This window comes from Photinus pyralis, unplaced genomic scaffold (assembly GCF_008802855.1).
Source record: "Photinus pyralis isolate 1611_PpyrPB1 unplaced genomic scaffold, Ppyr1.3 Ppyr1.4_LG3b, whole genome shotgun sequence".
NCBI classification, from domain to species: domain Eukaryota; kingdom Metazoa; phylum Arthropoda; class Insecta; order Coleoptera; family Lampyridae; genus Photinus; species Photinus pyralis.
Genome location: NW_022170510.1, coordinates 22,736,630 through 22,754,661, shown reverse-complemented (window position 1 = coordinate 22,754,661; position 18,032 = coordinate 22,736,630). Strand labels below are relative to the sequence as shown.

The 18,032-nt window shown below is 36.2% G+C and overlaps 3 protein-coding genes across 4 annotated transcripts; 2 read left to right on the top strand and 1 right to left on the bottom strand.

Annotated features, from left to right (window-relative positions):
• Window positions 1–3,266: 3,266 nt before the first annotated feature.
• Window positions 3,267–5,310, bottom strand: LOC116167194 (protein CREG1-like). The gene is made up of 5 exons (XM_031482459.1): window positions 5,108–5,310; window positions 4,891–5,045; window positions 4,725–4,844; window positions 3,682–3,763; window positions 3,267–3,625 (listed from the first exon to the last, which is right to left on the bottom strand). Exons 1-5 carry the CDS (start codon window positions 5,295–5,297, stop codon window positions 3,465–3,467), a joined length of 708 nt encoding a protein of 235 aa, XP_031338319.1. The 5' UTR covers window positions 5,298–5,310; the 3' UTR covers window positions 3,267–3,464.
• A 3,670-nt stretch (window positions 5,311–8,980) lies between these two features.
• Window positions 8,981–10,144, top strand: LOC116167196 (transmembrane emp24 domain-containing protein eca-like). Its single transcript, XM_031482462.1, has 3 exons — window positions 8,981–9,359; window positions 9,417–9,778; window positions 9,834–10,144. The coding sequence occupies exons 1-3, from the start codon at window positions 9,221–9,223 to the stop codon at window positions 9,981–9,983; spliced, it is 651 nt and encodes a 216-aa protein (XP_031338322.1). The 5' UTR covers window positions 8,981–9,220; the 3' UTR covers window positions 9,984–10,144.
• Window positions 10,145–15,611: 5,467 nt separating this feature from the next.
• Window positions 15,612–17,267, top strand: LOC116167197 (transmembrane emp24 domain-containing protein eca-like). 2 transcript variants are annotated; one of them, XM_031482464.1, is made up of 4 exons: window positions 15,612–15,936; window positions 16,090–16,318; window positions 16,371–16,741; window positions 16,798–17,267. In XM_031482464.1, exons 2-4 carry the CDS (start codon window positions 16,189–16,191, stop codon window positions 16,945–16,947), a joined length of 651 nt encoding a protein of 216 aa, XP_031338324.1. In that variant the 5' UTR covers window positions 15,612–15,936; window positions 16,090–16,188; the 3' UTR covers window positions 16,948–17,267. The 2 variants fall into 2 exon arrangements, with proteins under 2 accessions (XP_031338324.1, XP_031338323.1); XM_031482463.1 differs by lacking the exon at window positions 15,612–15,936 and having other exon boundaries at window positions 16,034–16,318.
• Window positions 17,268–18,032: the final 765 nt, after the last annotated feature.

Sequence of the window (18,032 nt, the reverse complement as noted above, 5' to 3'; positions counted from 1 at the left end):
CTACTGGACGATTTTGGTTTGGACTTTACTACAGTGACCCAAGTTTGTTCAGTTTTTTTATCCGAATTAATCACGGTATCTTCCACTGGTTTATCGGATTTCATAAGTGACGCCTTTTTTGAAGACGGTTTACGTTTATTACTCAAATCAACTGAACTCGATTGAGGAGAGTTATTTACCAGATTTTCACCCGATATAGCATCGTTAACATTTTTGTTGGTCACATTAGATTGCAGGCTTTTACCGGAATTTGTAGGAATATTTGTGTTATGCGATTTAAAATGATTAGCAGCCGTTAACTTATTTTCTAAGGTCACAATTTTATTATACAGTTCTTGTATAAGTAAATTTTTACCTTGTAGAATAATTTTCAGCAGCTTTACAGTAGAGTCAGCTTCAGTCAATTCATTGAGTAGTGCGTTTTCAGAAGCCAGAATGTCCGATACTTTAACCTTATCTTGTAAAACACATTCGTCAGTATCACAGCAATTGAAAACATCAATGTCTTTTGTGATATTACATTTGAACGATTTGCTGGCACAGCTGTTGTGATAATATTTGTCACAAACTACACATTGCACTCTTTTTGTTACTGTTTTGCTATTGCAAACACCGCAATTATCGCGAGGCGAATTGAGCACGTCTTTACCGTCCAACATACTATACAACATATTTAATAACCTTTAAGGTATTTAATTAATATATAATAACTTTGAAGGATCTTTAGGATCCTTATAATAATTATTAAGGATCTTTAAGGGCATTTAACGATCGGCAGTAGTTTCCAACACCTTCCCTCGGCTCCATATATACTCCGACCCTGTCGGATTCTTTTCTCTGTTACTGAAACATCCGTACAACAGATGGTCTCGACCACTAGGGTTCTTTGCCACTATTCCTTCTCATCTTTTTGTTGGTATAATTATAGGTAGGTACTTACATACATACCTAGCTACCATAAGACATTTTTGTGAGATACCTACATTTTCTTTATTCCGTCACGAAGCATTTCCATGACGTGTATTTTACACATCTCATTGAAACTAATCCGATCAGGGGCGGTTTTATACATCTACTCGGGGGGGGGGGGGGGGCGAAAATAAAAAAAAAGTTACAGAATTGCAGATGCAGGGGTGCGCGGGATTTTTTTTTAAGTAGCTTTGACCCAATTCAGTTGTTTTTTTGTTAAACTATCTATTGCCGCATTAATTTCCGAATTCTAACGAAGGACAGAAAAAATACGACAGGCAATAATGATAGTGCTAAAGGTAAAAACCGGTATGTCTCGATATACGTGTAACAAAGCCAAACCAGTCAATCTCTTCTGCCCCATTTGTGACCGAAGCCATGTTTTGAGCCTACGGAGAGTGGAAAAACTGCATTCGGCCTTTGAATATAAAATTAGGTATATTCAAAGGTTCGGCCGATGCAACGCTTGTATTTTATTCAATTTTACTTTTCCGTCAGGTGGTTTGTGGTTAGGTCTATTTAATTCGATTATTATGTAAACCTAATGAAATAAAAAAAAAAACAATTGAGCAGTATGTTTAGGGGAGGGGGGGCGATCGCCCCTGTCCCCCCCCCCTAAAAACCGCCCCTGAATCCGATGTCCTTCTTTACAGAGCTCCTCTTTACTGCACACTCCTTTCAAGTTTCAATGCGTTCACTCCTCCAGGTGAAGCAACGGTATCTAGATCCACTGTGGAAGTTGTTGGGCATCGCCCGTTTTATGTCCAAACCGGTTACCCGCTCCCCTCTGTTTACTTTTATCTGACCGTCTTGTGTTTGGGCTCGTTGCCGCTGCACTAAGGCCGCATATGTAATGATCAGTTTAGCCATTGTTATACAATCCTCTAAGATACAATCATAATCGTAATCCACAATAGGTTAGTTTTGACGTAGGTTCCCATCTTTTTCCAAACATTCGTCTACAGGTTCATATGGTACCTTGAGAGCCTTGTTTGTTATTTTAACTAAATGTAATTTATGAAATATCAAAGCCCTGTCGAGTGTCACTTCCAGACTTTCAGACGGGATTTTTTTTCGAGGCGTAGTCGACTTTGGGTTGGGTAGGTACTATTTTGTAGAGGGTATTTAGCGAAATATCCACCCACATGTGAACCGGTGAACGGAACGTCGGAGGCGGCTACCGGCAAAGGGAATGTAGTAGCCCCCGACAAGATCTTACTGATGGTGGAGTCAAAACTTCAAATGTGGGTACCGACAAACAAAGGGAATGTGTTTGCCTCCGACAAGACCTTACTGGTAGTACCAAAAAAGAAATATATGCGTCAAAGTTAAAATGGTAAAATCTAAATTTAATTTTCGCTCTCTTTTCCTATATTTTGTTAGTTAAAAGTGATACAGAAACATGTTTTATAACGAAGTTTATATGTATATTCTAATTTTTAAATACTCCAACCAGAGACGAAAGAAGATTTTTTGCATTTCAAGTTTAGCAGTACGCCATGTAAGGGAAATTACAATATCTACTTTTATTGCAAATTGACGCGCATAATTTCCGTGTGGTGTTCATTGGAATGGATAATAAAAACGAGGTAAATTCTCTGTTCTTAATTGAGTCAATTCATATTTACTATTATTCCACTACGGCGTGCGAGTTCTGTCCAACCAAACATGCGCAGATAGGTACCAAATTTCGCCGAGATATTCTTTGGTCCATCTTGAAATATCAAAACTTGAAAAGCGATATCCAAAAATGTACCTATGTATGTACTCCGAGTGGCAAGGAGAACATTTACATCCCCAGTGGGCCAAAACGTCCCTCAGTTACGTTACATAAACTTGGCCATTGTTGTGCAAAAACCATTGGCAAGGATGCTTTAACATGTATTTGCATTAGTAAAGTTCAATATGAAACATAAATTAAAATGGTTCCAATCGGTTTAGTCGTTTAACCGGAAATGAGAGTTTGACAAACAGACCGATACCATCGATATTTTATTTGATTTGGATTCCTGGTTGCTTCAAAACGTGTAATTTCCGTAAAAAAAGTGGGGGGTCATTTTTACCCCAATGCAATACATTACCTCCCTTACTAATGTGCGGTTAGTAAAAAGCATGGACCAGGGCATGGAACTATACAGTCACGGACAATATCAATAATGCTTTGATTGAGAAAAACTGTATGCTTTTGTATGACCCAGTTGATTGCTTCACAAGTTTTGACATTGGTGCCATTAACCATTAACGCTTACTAATTATCTAATGTGATCTGAAGTAGAAAGTCGAGGAAACTGGTAGGATACTAGGTACGAGTACATTCTTTATTTGTATACCTATCAGTTGAACTTATGCGAGGATGATTTTGGCCGTGGCCGTATAGCTACTATATACATTTGAAAGATAATATACTTATTATTATATTATTATAGATAATATAGTCTACGCTGAGACTCTGAGACTTTAGATTATACAAGCTGATCTAAGTCTGAGACTCTGTGCTAAAAGGAAGGAATTGCTGCAATTTTGTTGTATCTGTTTTCATACAGCAGCGTATCGTTTGCATTAAAATAATCTTCAGGCGTCACGAATACTTCTCCTCCAAAATCATTTAAAACGATAATGTTTTCTACGCATAATTTACCGATGTAAAATTTGTGAACTGTGGATTAAATATTTGTTGAAATGAGAAAGTATTGTTTTTATACGAATACATACCTTTTGGCCAAAACTTCATAGCAGGGTGTCTACTATATAACGCATCTTTTGCAAATTGGTACTCTGCTGTGGTGTTATCCAACTATAAATACGAAAGTAAAAATTAGTAAAACAGCGCAAGTGAGAATCGGCTTTAATTAACACAAAGTTTTATATGGATAGGAAGGAATTTGATGTTATAAAAGATGATTTCCGGCAAAATGTAATACAAAACTCGTTAGTAAAATGACACTAGTTCACTTTGAGATTAAATTACTCGGTCCTAAAGGCGCCTCGTACATCAATATTTCCTCGCCAGTAATGTGTCATTTTCCTGACGTTTATGCAAATGAGCCCCGTAACTATTATAATCTATTTTTCTAGTTGGTTTTCGATACTATTTCTAGCGTTAGTCCGTCTGTCCGCCCGAAAGCATTTCTGAATTTGTTAAAACTATTGTGTAGAAGAACTGTTTTACAGATCGAACTTTTTTGCAATAGGTAGCCTATAAACCTTGAATTCTGAGATGCCGATTTACAACTTGTTTTTACATGCAGTCATGTAACACCCTGTACATATTAAAATTGTACCGTTCATTATACCTGTGATCGACTGATTAGATTTGCAACTATATTTCAAAACTAAGTTAGGATACTTTAAAGAAATGTTTTTTTAATATCTCGGTAAGAAATTTTCACTTGTTTAAAAAGTAGTTTGACGAATTAATGAATTCTGGATTGGCACGTATGTACCTTAGTTAGACCTTAGACCTCAAATTCGGGCCTTTTTGTACTACCTCCCTGACTCAACGTCACTCAATAAGCCATCCCACACGTGAGATGAATTAATGAATTATAACTGTTGTACTCATTTTGAGAAACGAATATTGTTATATTTAAAGTTCAAGATCTTTGTTATTTGATTTTGTTTGCTACGTCCAAGAAATGAATTACGGAAGCCGAATTTTGAAGATATTCCGGCAGTTTTTGACATAGAAGAAATAGAGAATCATTTCTAGACATTGTAACGTGAACCGTTACAAGGATATAGAGGTACGTACTTACTCTTTCAAACTGTCCTGTTAAAATAACGCGAGCACATCTTGGATCCTCGGGATCATACTCTTTTTCTTTACAATAGGGCAATTCTGCAAGTGATCCCATTACAGAACATCTTGGATTCGCCTACAACAATTTCTCTAAGATTAATTTACCTACTTACGTATCATACTTCTAAATCTTTTCCCGAAAAGTCAATACCAGTCATCAAAATATATGGAATTCCAGTTCCTTGTGATATGGGACCATCGCTCATTGATTTGATATTTGTGAATGGATATGATTTGGCAAATGGTAAGGTGGAAATTGTTGCAATCGAAACCCAATCTAGTCAACAACAATTCTTACATATTATAAATATGAATATACCCAATGAGTTTTTCGCTTACCTACGTTGTGTATAACATATCGTGCCGATAAGGCTTTTAACTGAGGGTTTGGTGGGTCAGAATTAATTACAGTAATGGCGGCCAAAGCAAAGCGCAATGAAGCCAAAAATAACGTTTTACTAAGCATGTTCGTTATAACCTTTGTATGGGCTTTGAATCGTGGTACTGTGTAATGGTTTGCATTTAGCATTGAACTCAAATCAAAAATAATTTGATGCTCCCTACTCAATCATTATTGACCTATTGCAAAAACATCGATATAGATAACAACCATATTAACTGTTCTTATTATAATTAGTTACGTTAGGATTAAGTTCAGGAGCGATTTAATTGTTGAGAAAAGAATATCTGAATGTCAAAAAACTAAGAGTGTTATTAAATAAATGTGAAAACAAATATAGCTAACGAGCTCCTGTGTATGGCTGTTAGCTTGTCGTTGCGTATTAGGTATAGGTATGCTATGTTCATCTTAAATTCCTTGCAATTCGGTTCATAACTGTCGGATGTCAAAAGAGCCTACATTGCGAATTCACGGACTCCGATCTACAAATTTGATAAAGAATCCGCCCGCAAAATTTCAGCGTAATCGGGCCATTCGTTTTCGAGATATCGTGCATCGTGCTCAAGTACAGACATCACAAAATTATGAATTTGCTATACAGGGTGGGCCATTAGTGTGTGGGTCGAAGGTTGTGGGTTTATTAAGGCAAATATTTATTTAAATTATTAATTTATTGTCCGGGCATGTTGAACGACCCTTAAGGCTACAACCTAAAAATATTTTCAAAAAATGAAAGTGCGTTGATGTTTCTAAAATGCTTTTTAACGTAGAATAAGATCATATTATAAATAAAATTTTGATATCCGCATCCGTGTTTATTTTACATACATTTAAAAAATGCAGGTTTGACTGCTGAACCCAGTATTGTAGCGAATATTCCAGAAATTCCGACAGACATCCACACGCACAGAAAGATTAATCATCGGCGATAAAGAACGATAAGGCGGATGTCACGCAATCTTTCCGGGAAATATTATGTTTTGTTTTGGAAAATTCGTGGGCACTCGGAGTTCGCTATATAAGCAAACTGAATTGCGTTTCAGGACAGTTATAATTTTAAAGTCGAAGTAATAAATAGTTCGCGCTGTTATAATATATAATATAATATGGAAAAAGAACCTGAAACTTACTACTTAGGATACATGTTGTTCATTTATAGCATACAATAATACCAGATAAAGGACAAAGAGGGAAACCCGAAGCAGCAAAACTCCAAGCGGAACCCGAAGGGAGGACCGGAAACCTTCGGAAGTCACACGGAAACCGAGAAATGGACATTGGAGCTCTTGTTCCAAATACACTTTCGGGGATCCAGAACCTTAAAACCTAATACAAACAGGGACAATAGGTACCTGCCTATTCCAGTATGGAAGGGAATAGGGAAGCAAGTACAACTGGCAACTAGCAAACACCATCATGCAAATCTCTTGTGTTAGATGTAATTTTGGCGACACTTTTGCAGGTGGGAGTTGAACAACTGTCATTCAAACTACGCACACCAATCAGAGCCAGTATTGCTCTGGTAGTATGACTATGACCGCTAGTATGGAGAGAAGAAAAAGTGCTGTTGCAGTTTATATCAAAGGAAAGACGAGACCAGAAGACTAAATTCCCCCCAACAAATTTCGCGAAGACATATGTTTATCTTCAAACCGTTTATGAATAAGTAATAAGTATTTAAACAATAAGTAGGTGAATTGTGCGTTGACGCCCACAGTTACCGTTGAATCCTTATAATTCGTACTCGATCTTTGAGGAACAGTGGTGCATCAATAGTGCTATATGTCATATTGTTAAGAATGGACTAACGTGGAGTAACTGCTTCCAAACTGTGTAGTTAACAATACATAGAATAGGGTAGAGTGATACTTTATATTATGTAAGTATTACTTTGTAAATATTGTACAGTTGTAATAAATATAATAATAATAATAACATGCACATAACAACATGCACTACAAAAACAGGTCCACCCAATAAAATTACACGTCTTAGCACAGTTAAAAAACACAATACTCCTTCTTCTCAGAAACAACCCACTCGTATTCAACCGAAACGCAACAACCTTAAAAGCACTACAGGCTCACAAAATACTGTAATGTCTCCACCAATAACTCAAGCAACAACACAAATACAACCTCAAGAACAAAGAAACACCATAAATATAAGTAACGCAACATGCACTACAAAGACAGGTCCACCCAATAAAGTTACACGTCCTAGCACAGTTAAAAAACACAAAACTCCTTCTTCCCACAAACACACCACGTTATCACAACCCACTCGTATTCAACCCAAACGCAAAGCCAAAGAAACACTTACACAATAAACTCCATTTAATAACATTACAGGAATTATTATAATGATTTTTGTTTTGTTTTGTTTTCCTCTTTCCTGATAGCGTTGGCTTATTGTGCCCATCAATAGGTATGTTGGTAAGTATGAATTACATACTATCCCTAGATTTAAATGTACGTGTGTGATTATTATTTTTTTTTTTTTTAGGACCCTACATAACTTCACCAGACACAGACACACACACTAATCGTTACTTGATTTTAATCCGTGCGATTAGTTAACCAGGCTAGACCTGAGCTCTCACAAGAAACACCGAAACACCGACCATAATAATAATAACAAACACATGCCGATTTTAGTATTTGCACCAAAAAGTTTCTAAATGTTGTGTGTCATTTTTTCGGCAAATAAAGTGCGAAAATGAATGGATGACAATTGACAAGCCCGTGTGGACTCAGGAAGTCAGGACTGCAGACACTGGAGAACTTTAAAGCGACAATCTAAATATTTCTTACAGATAAACAGTTGAAGGACATATGCCGTTGCTAAGTTTTTTGTGGGAAATTCGGTTTTTCTGCGCGTTTTGAAATAAATACGCGCGACCGTGATTTTCGTTAGAAAACACCACAAGATCTGTAGAACTGTGATAAACCAAGTCGAAGCTTGTCATCCCTGTTACAGTAAATACGTCGACTATAAACTAGATTGACTTTATATGCTTATACAAAAACTACAGCGTCCATATCTCTTATTATCCACGGTGCTTTATATAAATTCAAATGCTACTAAAAAATTCTCTAACAACAGTTTCCTTGTAGTTTTTAATGTATGTTGCATTTAACGGTAATATTTGTTTCATTCTTTTTCAAATGATCCCAATATTTTCTTCCCACTATTTTATTGAAGTATAGGTATTGTATTAAACACGAACTTATAAATTAAGATGGACTGCGAATGCTGAATTGACAAATGTCTCCTACATAGGGGCATCCATGATGTGCACTCACTTGGCGCGAAATTCAAATCAACTAATAAATTTCTAAATAAATTATTGTGACACATGTCATTTTCCAAGGCTGCAATAGTCTCAAAACTTGAGCACTAGGAAAATTCCCCTAGAAAATAACTAAAACGTGCACATCATGGCCGCCCCGTGCTAGGGCTATTTCTACCTCTATGCAACTGTTAGATTTGTCTGTTTATAAGCTATATTTTTGCTAAGAATACTTTTTTTGATACAATACTTACTTTTAGAGTTATTTGGTTTTTTTGTTGAAAAATGAACATTTTCACTCGCAATTAACTCGAATACTATTGACTTAGTGAAAAAACTCTATAGAACAAAAGTGGCTTAGAAATACTCAATTTATCAATTTCCGGACTTATTTTGAACGTATCCTTTTTCCCCCCGAGAAGGGGTGGCATTCACCCCCCAAGTAAAAGCAACCCTGGGCTCAAGTTCACCTTTGAAGTAGAGGGTAAGAGGAACCTAAATCCAAATTTTGAAGCAAATCCGTCGAGGCGCGAAAAATTACACGGCAAAACGGTCATTTACTGTCCTAAAATGCCAAAAAATAAAGGAAGGACATCCAAAAGATTGAACGGTAGATAGGTACATAAGTTATTTTAGTAGCTTTATCGATAAAGTTATAGATATAAGAGTAGGTACGTACACACCTATTGGTTGATAAGAAAATTACAAAATAAAATGCTCTGTGTTTAGGTGACGTGTATACCAACTCAAAAGCTGAACTATGAATATCATAACAGTGAATTTACAATTATTACTAATTTTGTCTGTATTACATACTGTATTTGGTATATATTTTTACATTGGGGAAACGGAACGAAAATGTTTCATTGAGGATGTTCCTAAGGATACACATATTGTAGGTGAGTAGTACCTCATGGACTATTAGAGTAGGTATAATAACTCTTTTGAACTTTCAGTAAACTACAAAGTTGAATTGCATGATCCCCAAAATGATGGAAATGCAATATCTTCATTGCAAATTGGAATGCAGGTTGATGTTAATGATCCGGAGTCAAAAATACTATTGTCACGAGTGTATAGTTTAGAAGGTCGCATATCATTTACATCTCAAAAAAATGGCGAGCATGCAATTTGTATGAACTCGAACAGTACTGCTTGGTTTAGTGGTGCACAATTGAAAGTGAATCTTCATATTCAAGTTGGCGAACACGACTACGCGGAAATGGTGAAGAAAGAGAATTTATCTGACCTTCAGTTACGAATTCGTCAGTTACTAGATCAAGTGGAGCAAATATCTAAAGAACAAGAATATCAAAGGGTAAATAAGAGAGTTCTATGTAGGCATTCTAAATTTATTAACCTACATACCTTAGGATAAAGAAGAACTTTTCCGATTTATCAGCGAATGGACAAATTCTTCCGTATTTTGGTGGTCATTGGTGCAAATAGTAATTTTATTAATAATGGGTGCATGGCAAATGCGGCATTTGAAAAAATTTTTTGTAGCAAAGAAGATCGTTTGATTCGTTTCATATATACTCGTATTTACATGTATACCTTAAACCCATTTATTATCTGTAAATGTTAACGAATTAATCAATCCCAATCAATGGCTCTTAAAATAAAAATCATGAAATAGTTATTTATATAACAAGAGCGCGAAGTTCAATTTCGCGCATTGAGACTGAAGGTAATCAGTCAAATGCGCGAAATAACTTCGCGCTAGCGTTATATACAATATTTTTTCTACAACTGAACCGATTGTTAATTAAATTGCTGTTTAAGTTTAACTTTGTCCCGTGCGCGAAATACTTTTTTTCACTGTTGACGATTTCGCGCACGTTGTCAAGAGCAACCTTGCTTATTAATTAACCGTTTAAAAATCTAGTACTTCGTGTTTCGAAATCCGTCAGAAAATGACAGGTTTTTTTGACAGTTGTAGAAAATAGTATATTATATTATGAGGAGCTAAAGTGATACTTTTTATGGCGAGTCAGTGTTTGATGGCCGAGCGAAGCGATTTCAATAATGGTAATATGACTAACTGAACTTTCAACATTAACTATTATTTAAATAAATAAATAGCTTCTTTGATCGACTATATTTTTATTTCTGTTAAAATCAGAAGGAAAATCAACGCACTTGCTAGGTGAACCAAGAACCTAATGTAAATAACATCAACTTGTCAAAGCAAAACAATGTGACACTGGCACTGAAGCGTTTTAATGCCTAGGCACTAAAATACTTCACTGCCGCTTGTTCGATTGTTCTAAAAAGTCAAACTTTAACTCAGAGTGCTGGGCTACGTAATGTCAATATTATATGACGTTTGAAGAAAAAAGTATTTTAAATAAAAAAAATCAATGGTACTTCAGATGAGGAAGAAGTCAAAAATTTAATTCATCTAACATTTGTCACATTTCGACCAGTGAAATGTCTCGATTTCAAATTGCTGCGCCAATGGGAACGAATTATAGTGAATATTTCCCTCATATGTCATAAATGCCATATGAGGTGTGCAATTATCGCTCAATTACAGCGATAATTGCACTGTAGAAAGCGAAAGAGCCCTGCGATAATTGCACTGTCCATATCCATGGCAACTGGCAACTCCTTTGGACAATTTCACAATACACCGGCAATTATAAGTAGGTAACGTCAGTTTGACAAGTAATGCTTGTTCGGGAAATATTCCCCTAAATTACACTCGTGCATCAAAATAAACCTGATAATTTTTTATTCAAGCATGTTGTCAGTAAAAACTGCATTCGGTCATTTTCATATTTTGTTAAAAGAGCCCTCCACCTTCGGTGTCGGGCTCTTTCGCCAAAATATGAAAATAAACTCATGCAGTTTTTAGACAACATGCTTTCAAAAAAAATTATCGGTAATTTTGATGCACTTGTGCAATTACCTACGATAATTGCACGTGTGGTATTTCAGCGATAATTTCACGTGTGGTATTTCAGCGACAATTCAATGCGATTATTCAATGACATTTGTCAAACTTCCACCAGTGAAATGTCGCGAAATTTTTTCGTATTAACCGGAACATTCTTCTTAGTTTGTTAATCAATTTCGATAATCGACTCACAGAATACGGCCTTCAGAATAGAAACAGCAATGTTACAAATTTGTATGGTATTTTGGCGGACCCTGGTGGGTGTACTGTGAACTAAAGTATCAAAATCAGAGTAGCGCCATCTGGTGACCAGCTTCTAAATCCATGAAGTAATTTCCCCAATTCGATCTAAATCACAAATATAGATAAAGAAAACACAGTTGTTAAATTGCAAGTGTATTTAGATACAATCACATTACATTATTTAACACAGACATCTTAAATTACATGTTTACAAATTACATATAAAACTCAGAAGTAAGTGCAACTTACGCTTTGTAGACACTTTGCAAAAAGATCCTTACGTAACGAGTTGTCCTACGAAATATTTGGTTTTAATTGCTGTTTGGACTACATATTTTTGTTAAAAAATATCTTTAGAACTAAATTTTTTGTTCCAAGAGGTGATAAAACCGTTTAAGCAAATTGTCACACAAGTTTTTGACAACAAATGTTAACTTGATCCTGGTGCTTACTGGTTACTTGAGAAGCGAGGGTGGAAGTTGTTGAATTATCTAAAACGAATTACAATATAAGTAATTACATCTATATAAACATAAAACTCAAGTCTACACCCTTTTGCGCCTACAGGTACAGTTGGTAATAATTCTGCCTCAATTTGTAGGTACCTGTTACTTACCTTGCATAAATAGGAAAGAAATAACAGCACATTTCAACCCTCTTCGCGTTTCAAGCACAAAACAATCTGTTTCAAAATGTGGGAAACGATGCCTTTTTCTTTTTGATATTTTATTGTTACAATCCGCCACACAACACTTTTTACGGTCACATAACTTGTTCATATTTTAAATCTTTCAAAAGTCAAAATTGACATGTGGAAAACCTGTGTACGTATAAAATCGACGGTAATAGTATTTTACATTATTAGCCAGGTAAGTGAGTTTTTACTGGCGATAGGAGAAGTTGACCGGCGAGCCGTCAGGCGAGCCTGTCATCTCCTAGAGCCAGTAAAAACTATTACCTGGCGTATAATGTACAATATTTTATTTGTTACTCATTTGTAAACAATAGTAAACGTAAATAATTAGTTCTTCAATTGATCTTGAAGAAATGTCTAAAATATCATGTGATCCATGTAACAGAGACTTCGCATTAATTCTGGCCAATGAAATTACTAGATTACTAACTTGTAAAATTTTTACAGGTCTGCTGTCAGTTTTACAGGTCTGCTGTCAGTTTTACAGGTCTGCTGTCAGTTTTACAAGTCAGTAGCGTTTAAACATGACGTTTACCCGTTTGCGTTTTGTCTTGTTAATCAACGTTTACAACTGAGTAACAAATAATAGTTATTTACATATGAGTATGGTAAATCAAGGTTTACGTTAACGAGTGAGATGTTTACTACCGAAGCGTAGCTGAGGCAGGAATTTCGAAACGAGTAACGTAAACTGATTTGACATACAAATAATGTAAAACATTTTATTTCATACTGCTCTATTTCTATTAAAATACCATTTTGATTAAAATGTTGTAGGTACACATTAAAATAAAAGCAAAAGTCGATCACTTGATTTGATGACAGTAGTTTGACAAATATCAATGCATACGTTTAGATGGATGTCAGTTGCGGTTGCTAGGCAAAATTTCCAGTCTGGTAAAAATTTTCAGTCTGGTAAAATACGATTTACCAGACTCAAATCAGTCTGGGAAAGCGGCGATTACTAGATAGTATGAAATAAAAATATTTCCTGTAACGAGCAAAATTACAGGTTTTGCAAAAAAATATTTGAGTCTGCGATAAATAGTTCTCCGTACAACCACGGGAAACGCTGTAATCAGTGACAATTTAGCGCCATTTATGTTTCTGTTCTGTGAAGGTCTTATTCTGTGAATCGACTTATCACCACATCTTTTAATTTGATCACTCATAACGAATTAGCTTGGAGCACAAAAATTCGAATAGAATCAATAGCAAAATGAAAAGCAACTTCCATAGTTTATTTTGACGTTTATTGTTGTCATGGAAATAATGTCAAGGCTTCGGGATTATTATGTATAATAGTACATTATATATCAAGGTAGAGAAGTACAGTATTAGCCTCGAGCGCCTCGAGATGTAATCTTGGTTCTCAGGCAATAATAGACCTCTCTACCGTGGTATATATACTATTTTTTTCACTACTAGCACTTGAAGTCCTCTAAATTAACATATTATATTGATAAGAAAGTGAACGGTTGGAGAGAATTTTTTGTTTATTAATTTAACATGTCAATCAAGTGCGTTGAAGTACAAGTCAAATAGGCCGTATTTTGTTCTGTCATTGAAATATTTTCAAAGAGTATTCGAATTTTTTCAAAATGTGATAATTTTAGGTATGTAATTTCTCTGGAAATGGTGGATGGTGGTAATTATTCATTTTAGAGAACTTGTCTAAACGTTTATTGAGCGAAATTTCGGGTTGTGTTTTCTAAAAGTGACAGCGTGACAGTTCTCATTATTGACTACTAGTTAATAATGTCCCCATTATTAACCACTTTGAACAAATGTCGAGAAAGCCTACTTTACAAGTGGAAAAAGGATCATGCCATCAGACGCTAGTAGTGAAAAAATATACATTCGCGTGGCTTAATTTTTCTTTTGATTCATTGAATAGCCCTTCGAATACCATTCGTAGTCGAAGTATTTGTAGATTATTTTTGAGGTGCTGCTCCACTCATGCTAGTTACGCTTTTTAATACCACTCGCGCAAGCGCTCGTGGTATTAATCAGCGTAACTAGCATTCGTGACAGCACCTCAAAAATATTCGACAATACTTCGACTACCTACTGATGGTATTATATATGAATATACAACACTTCTGTCTTATAACATAACTTGGAAAGGTGATAGTGAAAGCATAATCCAGCCATTACGCCAAATTTGGAAATATTGTCGATTGTAAGCCACTCTGAAAATTTCAGTAGCACGATCATTTTTCCATATTTGCTAGCTCCGTAATTAATAAGGTTTGGGGACCCAAAAAACTAGAGAAAAATAAGTGTTTCGGTTGATTTTCCCCCGCGATCGACGCGGTACGCTCGCTATTGACGGAGAAATATCAGAGTGCGATATCAACGAAAAAACAAGTTTTAAAATAAATCCTATTATCCGATTGGACCCAATTGTGAATCTAAACCATCCGGGGGGACACAGAAACACACACACACAACAAATTTCCGTCAAAATCCGTCCAGTCGTTTAGGAGGAGTTCGACCACAAACACAAGAAATTTATATATAAAGATAAAAGATAAATAAAATTTGCACTTATATCTTTATGTCTTTGGTTTGCTCAGGAATCACAATGCTCTCAATGAATCAAACCGAGCCTGAATGATCACATTTTAAGTCTACCGCTTCTTCATCTTGCAATAATCTGAGGGGTGTATTGCAATCTTTGAAATATTCAGTAAATGGTGAAGGATGCGATTAAGTCATGAAATGTGGTAGGTACACTACTAACCGGCAATTACCAAACCGACGACGACTAGCCTGCGCTATACCAAACCGGTGCCGATCGTACCGGCGCTCGGTCAAACCGGCGCTGTGCCTTGCCGGAGCTCGACCAACCGGCGCTCGTTCGACCGGATGAATTCCTATTTGTGTGGATTGGATCTATTAAAATATTAAATATTAAAAGTTACGATCAACACCAATGCCGACAGAAAAGTTATATGTACTTAATTAATCTGATTCCTCTTTTTTGATCATTTTTTAAATCATAGTTAAAGTTCAAACCCCTCAACATCCCACCTAAAATAATTTGAAAATTCCATCGGCATGGTCATATTATGGCCATCCATGTTAACATTCCAAATTGTATGTTACATACTTTGCAGATTGTATCGACTGAACAAGTGCCTATATGCCAGTTTGACAATCGCCGGCATGACCAAGCGCCGGTATGACCGAGTGCCGGCTTGATAAACACCAGCATGACCGAGCGTCCGCTTGATATGTTGCCGGCTTGGTGTGACGCCGCGCCGGTTCGTGCATTGCGGGTTTGTCAGTTGCCGGTTTGTAATCGCCGGTTTGGAATGTTCCGATGAAATGCCACTAGGCGCCAAAGAGTATACTCTTTGCTTGGCGCAATGCAAATGTCGGGAGCCTTTCGTGCACCTTAGATGGGTAGGTCTCTACATAAGTAGTTTAATGGGTCTATTGTGACATAAACCAAATAAAAAAACCTGTACAGTTTCAATAGGCTTGTTACATGTGCCATATAGGTCAACTGTGCACAGTTTGAACTGAATCAGTCCAAGTGTTTGCCAGATATCGCGTTCACAAACAGAAAAACAGACAGACATGATCGGCTTGTTATATGTGGCTAGCATCGCTTTGCTCTGGCGCTTAGGTAATAATTATTTCATTTTTTGATGTATGAACTATGAATCGTCATAAAATATTGTTCTTACAAAATGGATGTTCCTGTGACCGTTAATATAATATGATATCGAACCAATTTCAAGTGTAGTTATAATTTGTTTGATATTATCGATAATTTCAGATATTATAATACTCCAAGTGGCCGATAAGAAAATTGTAAAATAAGTTGCTTATGTGGGTCTTGTCTATAAGTGACGTGTAAAAAAGTAAAAACAGAATTATGAACATAAATTTACTATTCTTATTAACTTTCTCTGTATTCCATAATGCATTTGGTTTGTATTTTTACATGGGAGAAACTCAACGAAAATGCTTTATCGAGGAAATTCCGGACGAAACAAATGTTATAAGTGAGAGTCGTAAGTAGTTATAGTGAATATTATTAACTTTTATAAACTGCAGTGGCCTATAGCGTTGAATTGCACGGTCTTGATCCTGGTGGTGGTGGTACAATGCTTTCATCCGATATTGCGCTGCACGTTGAAATCACTGACCCAGAGAACAAAATACAGTTGTCTCGCACATATAGTTTGAAAGGTCGTATATCGTTTACGTCTCACAAATCTGGCGAGCATAGAATTTGTATGAACTCTAACAGTACTGCTTGGTTTAGCGGTACTCAGTTGAAAGTACAGCTCGAAATTCAAGTTGGTGTAGGGGCAGTTAACTATGAAGAGATAGTGAAGAGAGAAAAATTATCTGACGTTCAGTTACGAATTCGACAACTGTTAGATCAAGTGGAACAAATTACGAAAGAACAAAATTATCAACGGGTAAAGAAAGCGTAATTGCTGAAGTACATACCAATTTGTAATAATTTGAATTTTAGTACCGCGAAGAAATTTTCAGATATGTGAGCGATGACACAAATCACATGGTTTTATGGTTTGCAGTAATACAAGCAGTAATTGTATTAATGATGGGTGCTTGGCAAATAAGGCATCTCAAATCATTTTTTGAAGCAAAAAAGATAGTGTAAAACTTTAGTTATCTAAATAATAATTTAGGGTTTTCAATGGACATTTAAGTGTACCTACCTCTACCTACAGTTTTACATTAATAAATTTGTAATTTAAGTATTACCTATGTCACAGATTAACTGAGTCTGTGCTTATGTGCATGAACTTATTACACTCATCCTTTGAAATATTCAAAGACTCATCTATCTGCTTTATTTAAAACATCGTGTCAATAAAACTAAGTTTACTTTTTTTAATTGCTGTGTGAATTGTGATATACCTGGACATCAACTGTCGATGTTTTTAGCGCATTTTTTAAGAATTAAAAAATATGTGCTAGTGTTTGAGTTTTGTCCGTCCGTCCGTCCTTCCTACAACTGCCGTTTCGAACTATTTCTAGGGAATGGTCCTAGAGTCCTGAAATTTGTTGCAGTAGGTAGCCTATATCTTGAAGGTGTGCCAAACGGCCATCAAATTTCGCTGTCTAAAAGGCCCCCCCCCCCCACGAATTTCATGAGGTGCTGTTTTTGAAAGTAAAACTTTTACATACGACAACCAATTGGTGTAAAATTTTGTATACGCATGCCTTTAGTGGTGTCAAGTTAAACTTTTTAAAGGGGGGGGGGGGGGTAAGTAAAACTTTGCAGGGGGGGGGGGGGTAAACACATGTTCTATCTTCATGTATTCTAATGAAAGGTCTCATCGAAATAAATTGTTTGTACAAACTATAACTTTCCCGTGCGACTTTTCGAGATCAGTGAGCGACGGGCGGCGGGGGGGGGGGTTAAAATTGATTTTATCTCTCATTGCATTGTACTTAAAGGTCTCAACGAAAGGAACCGTTTTCTACCTTTGTACCAACTTCTGTCCTTCTTTCTGTCTTATCAAAATAAGGGGTGGAGGGGAGGTGGTTTATCCTTCATGGTACTCTAATGAAAGGTCTCAACAAAAGGAATTAATTTCTACCAACCATAGCCCTCCTCCTCGACCTCTTATCGTGATCGGGTGTACATATTCCCTTATACCTCAAGAACGGATTGCCGGAAGAGGGTAATCAGAATCACTAATCACAAAGGGCGATTGAGACGTCTGCAAGAAATATATC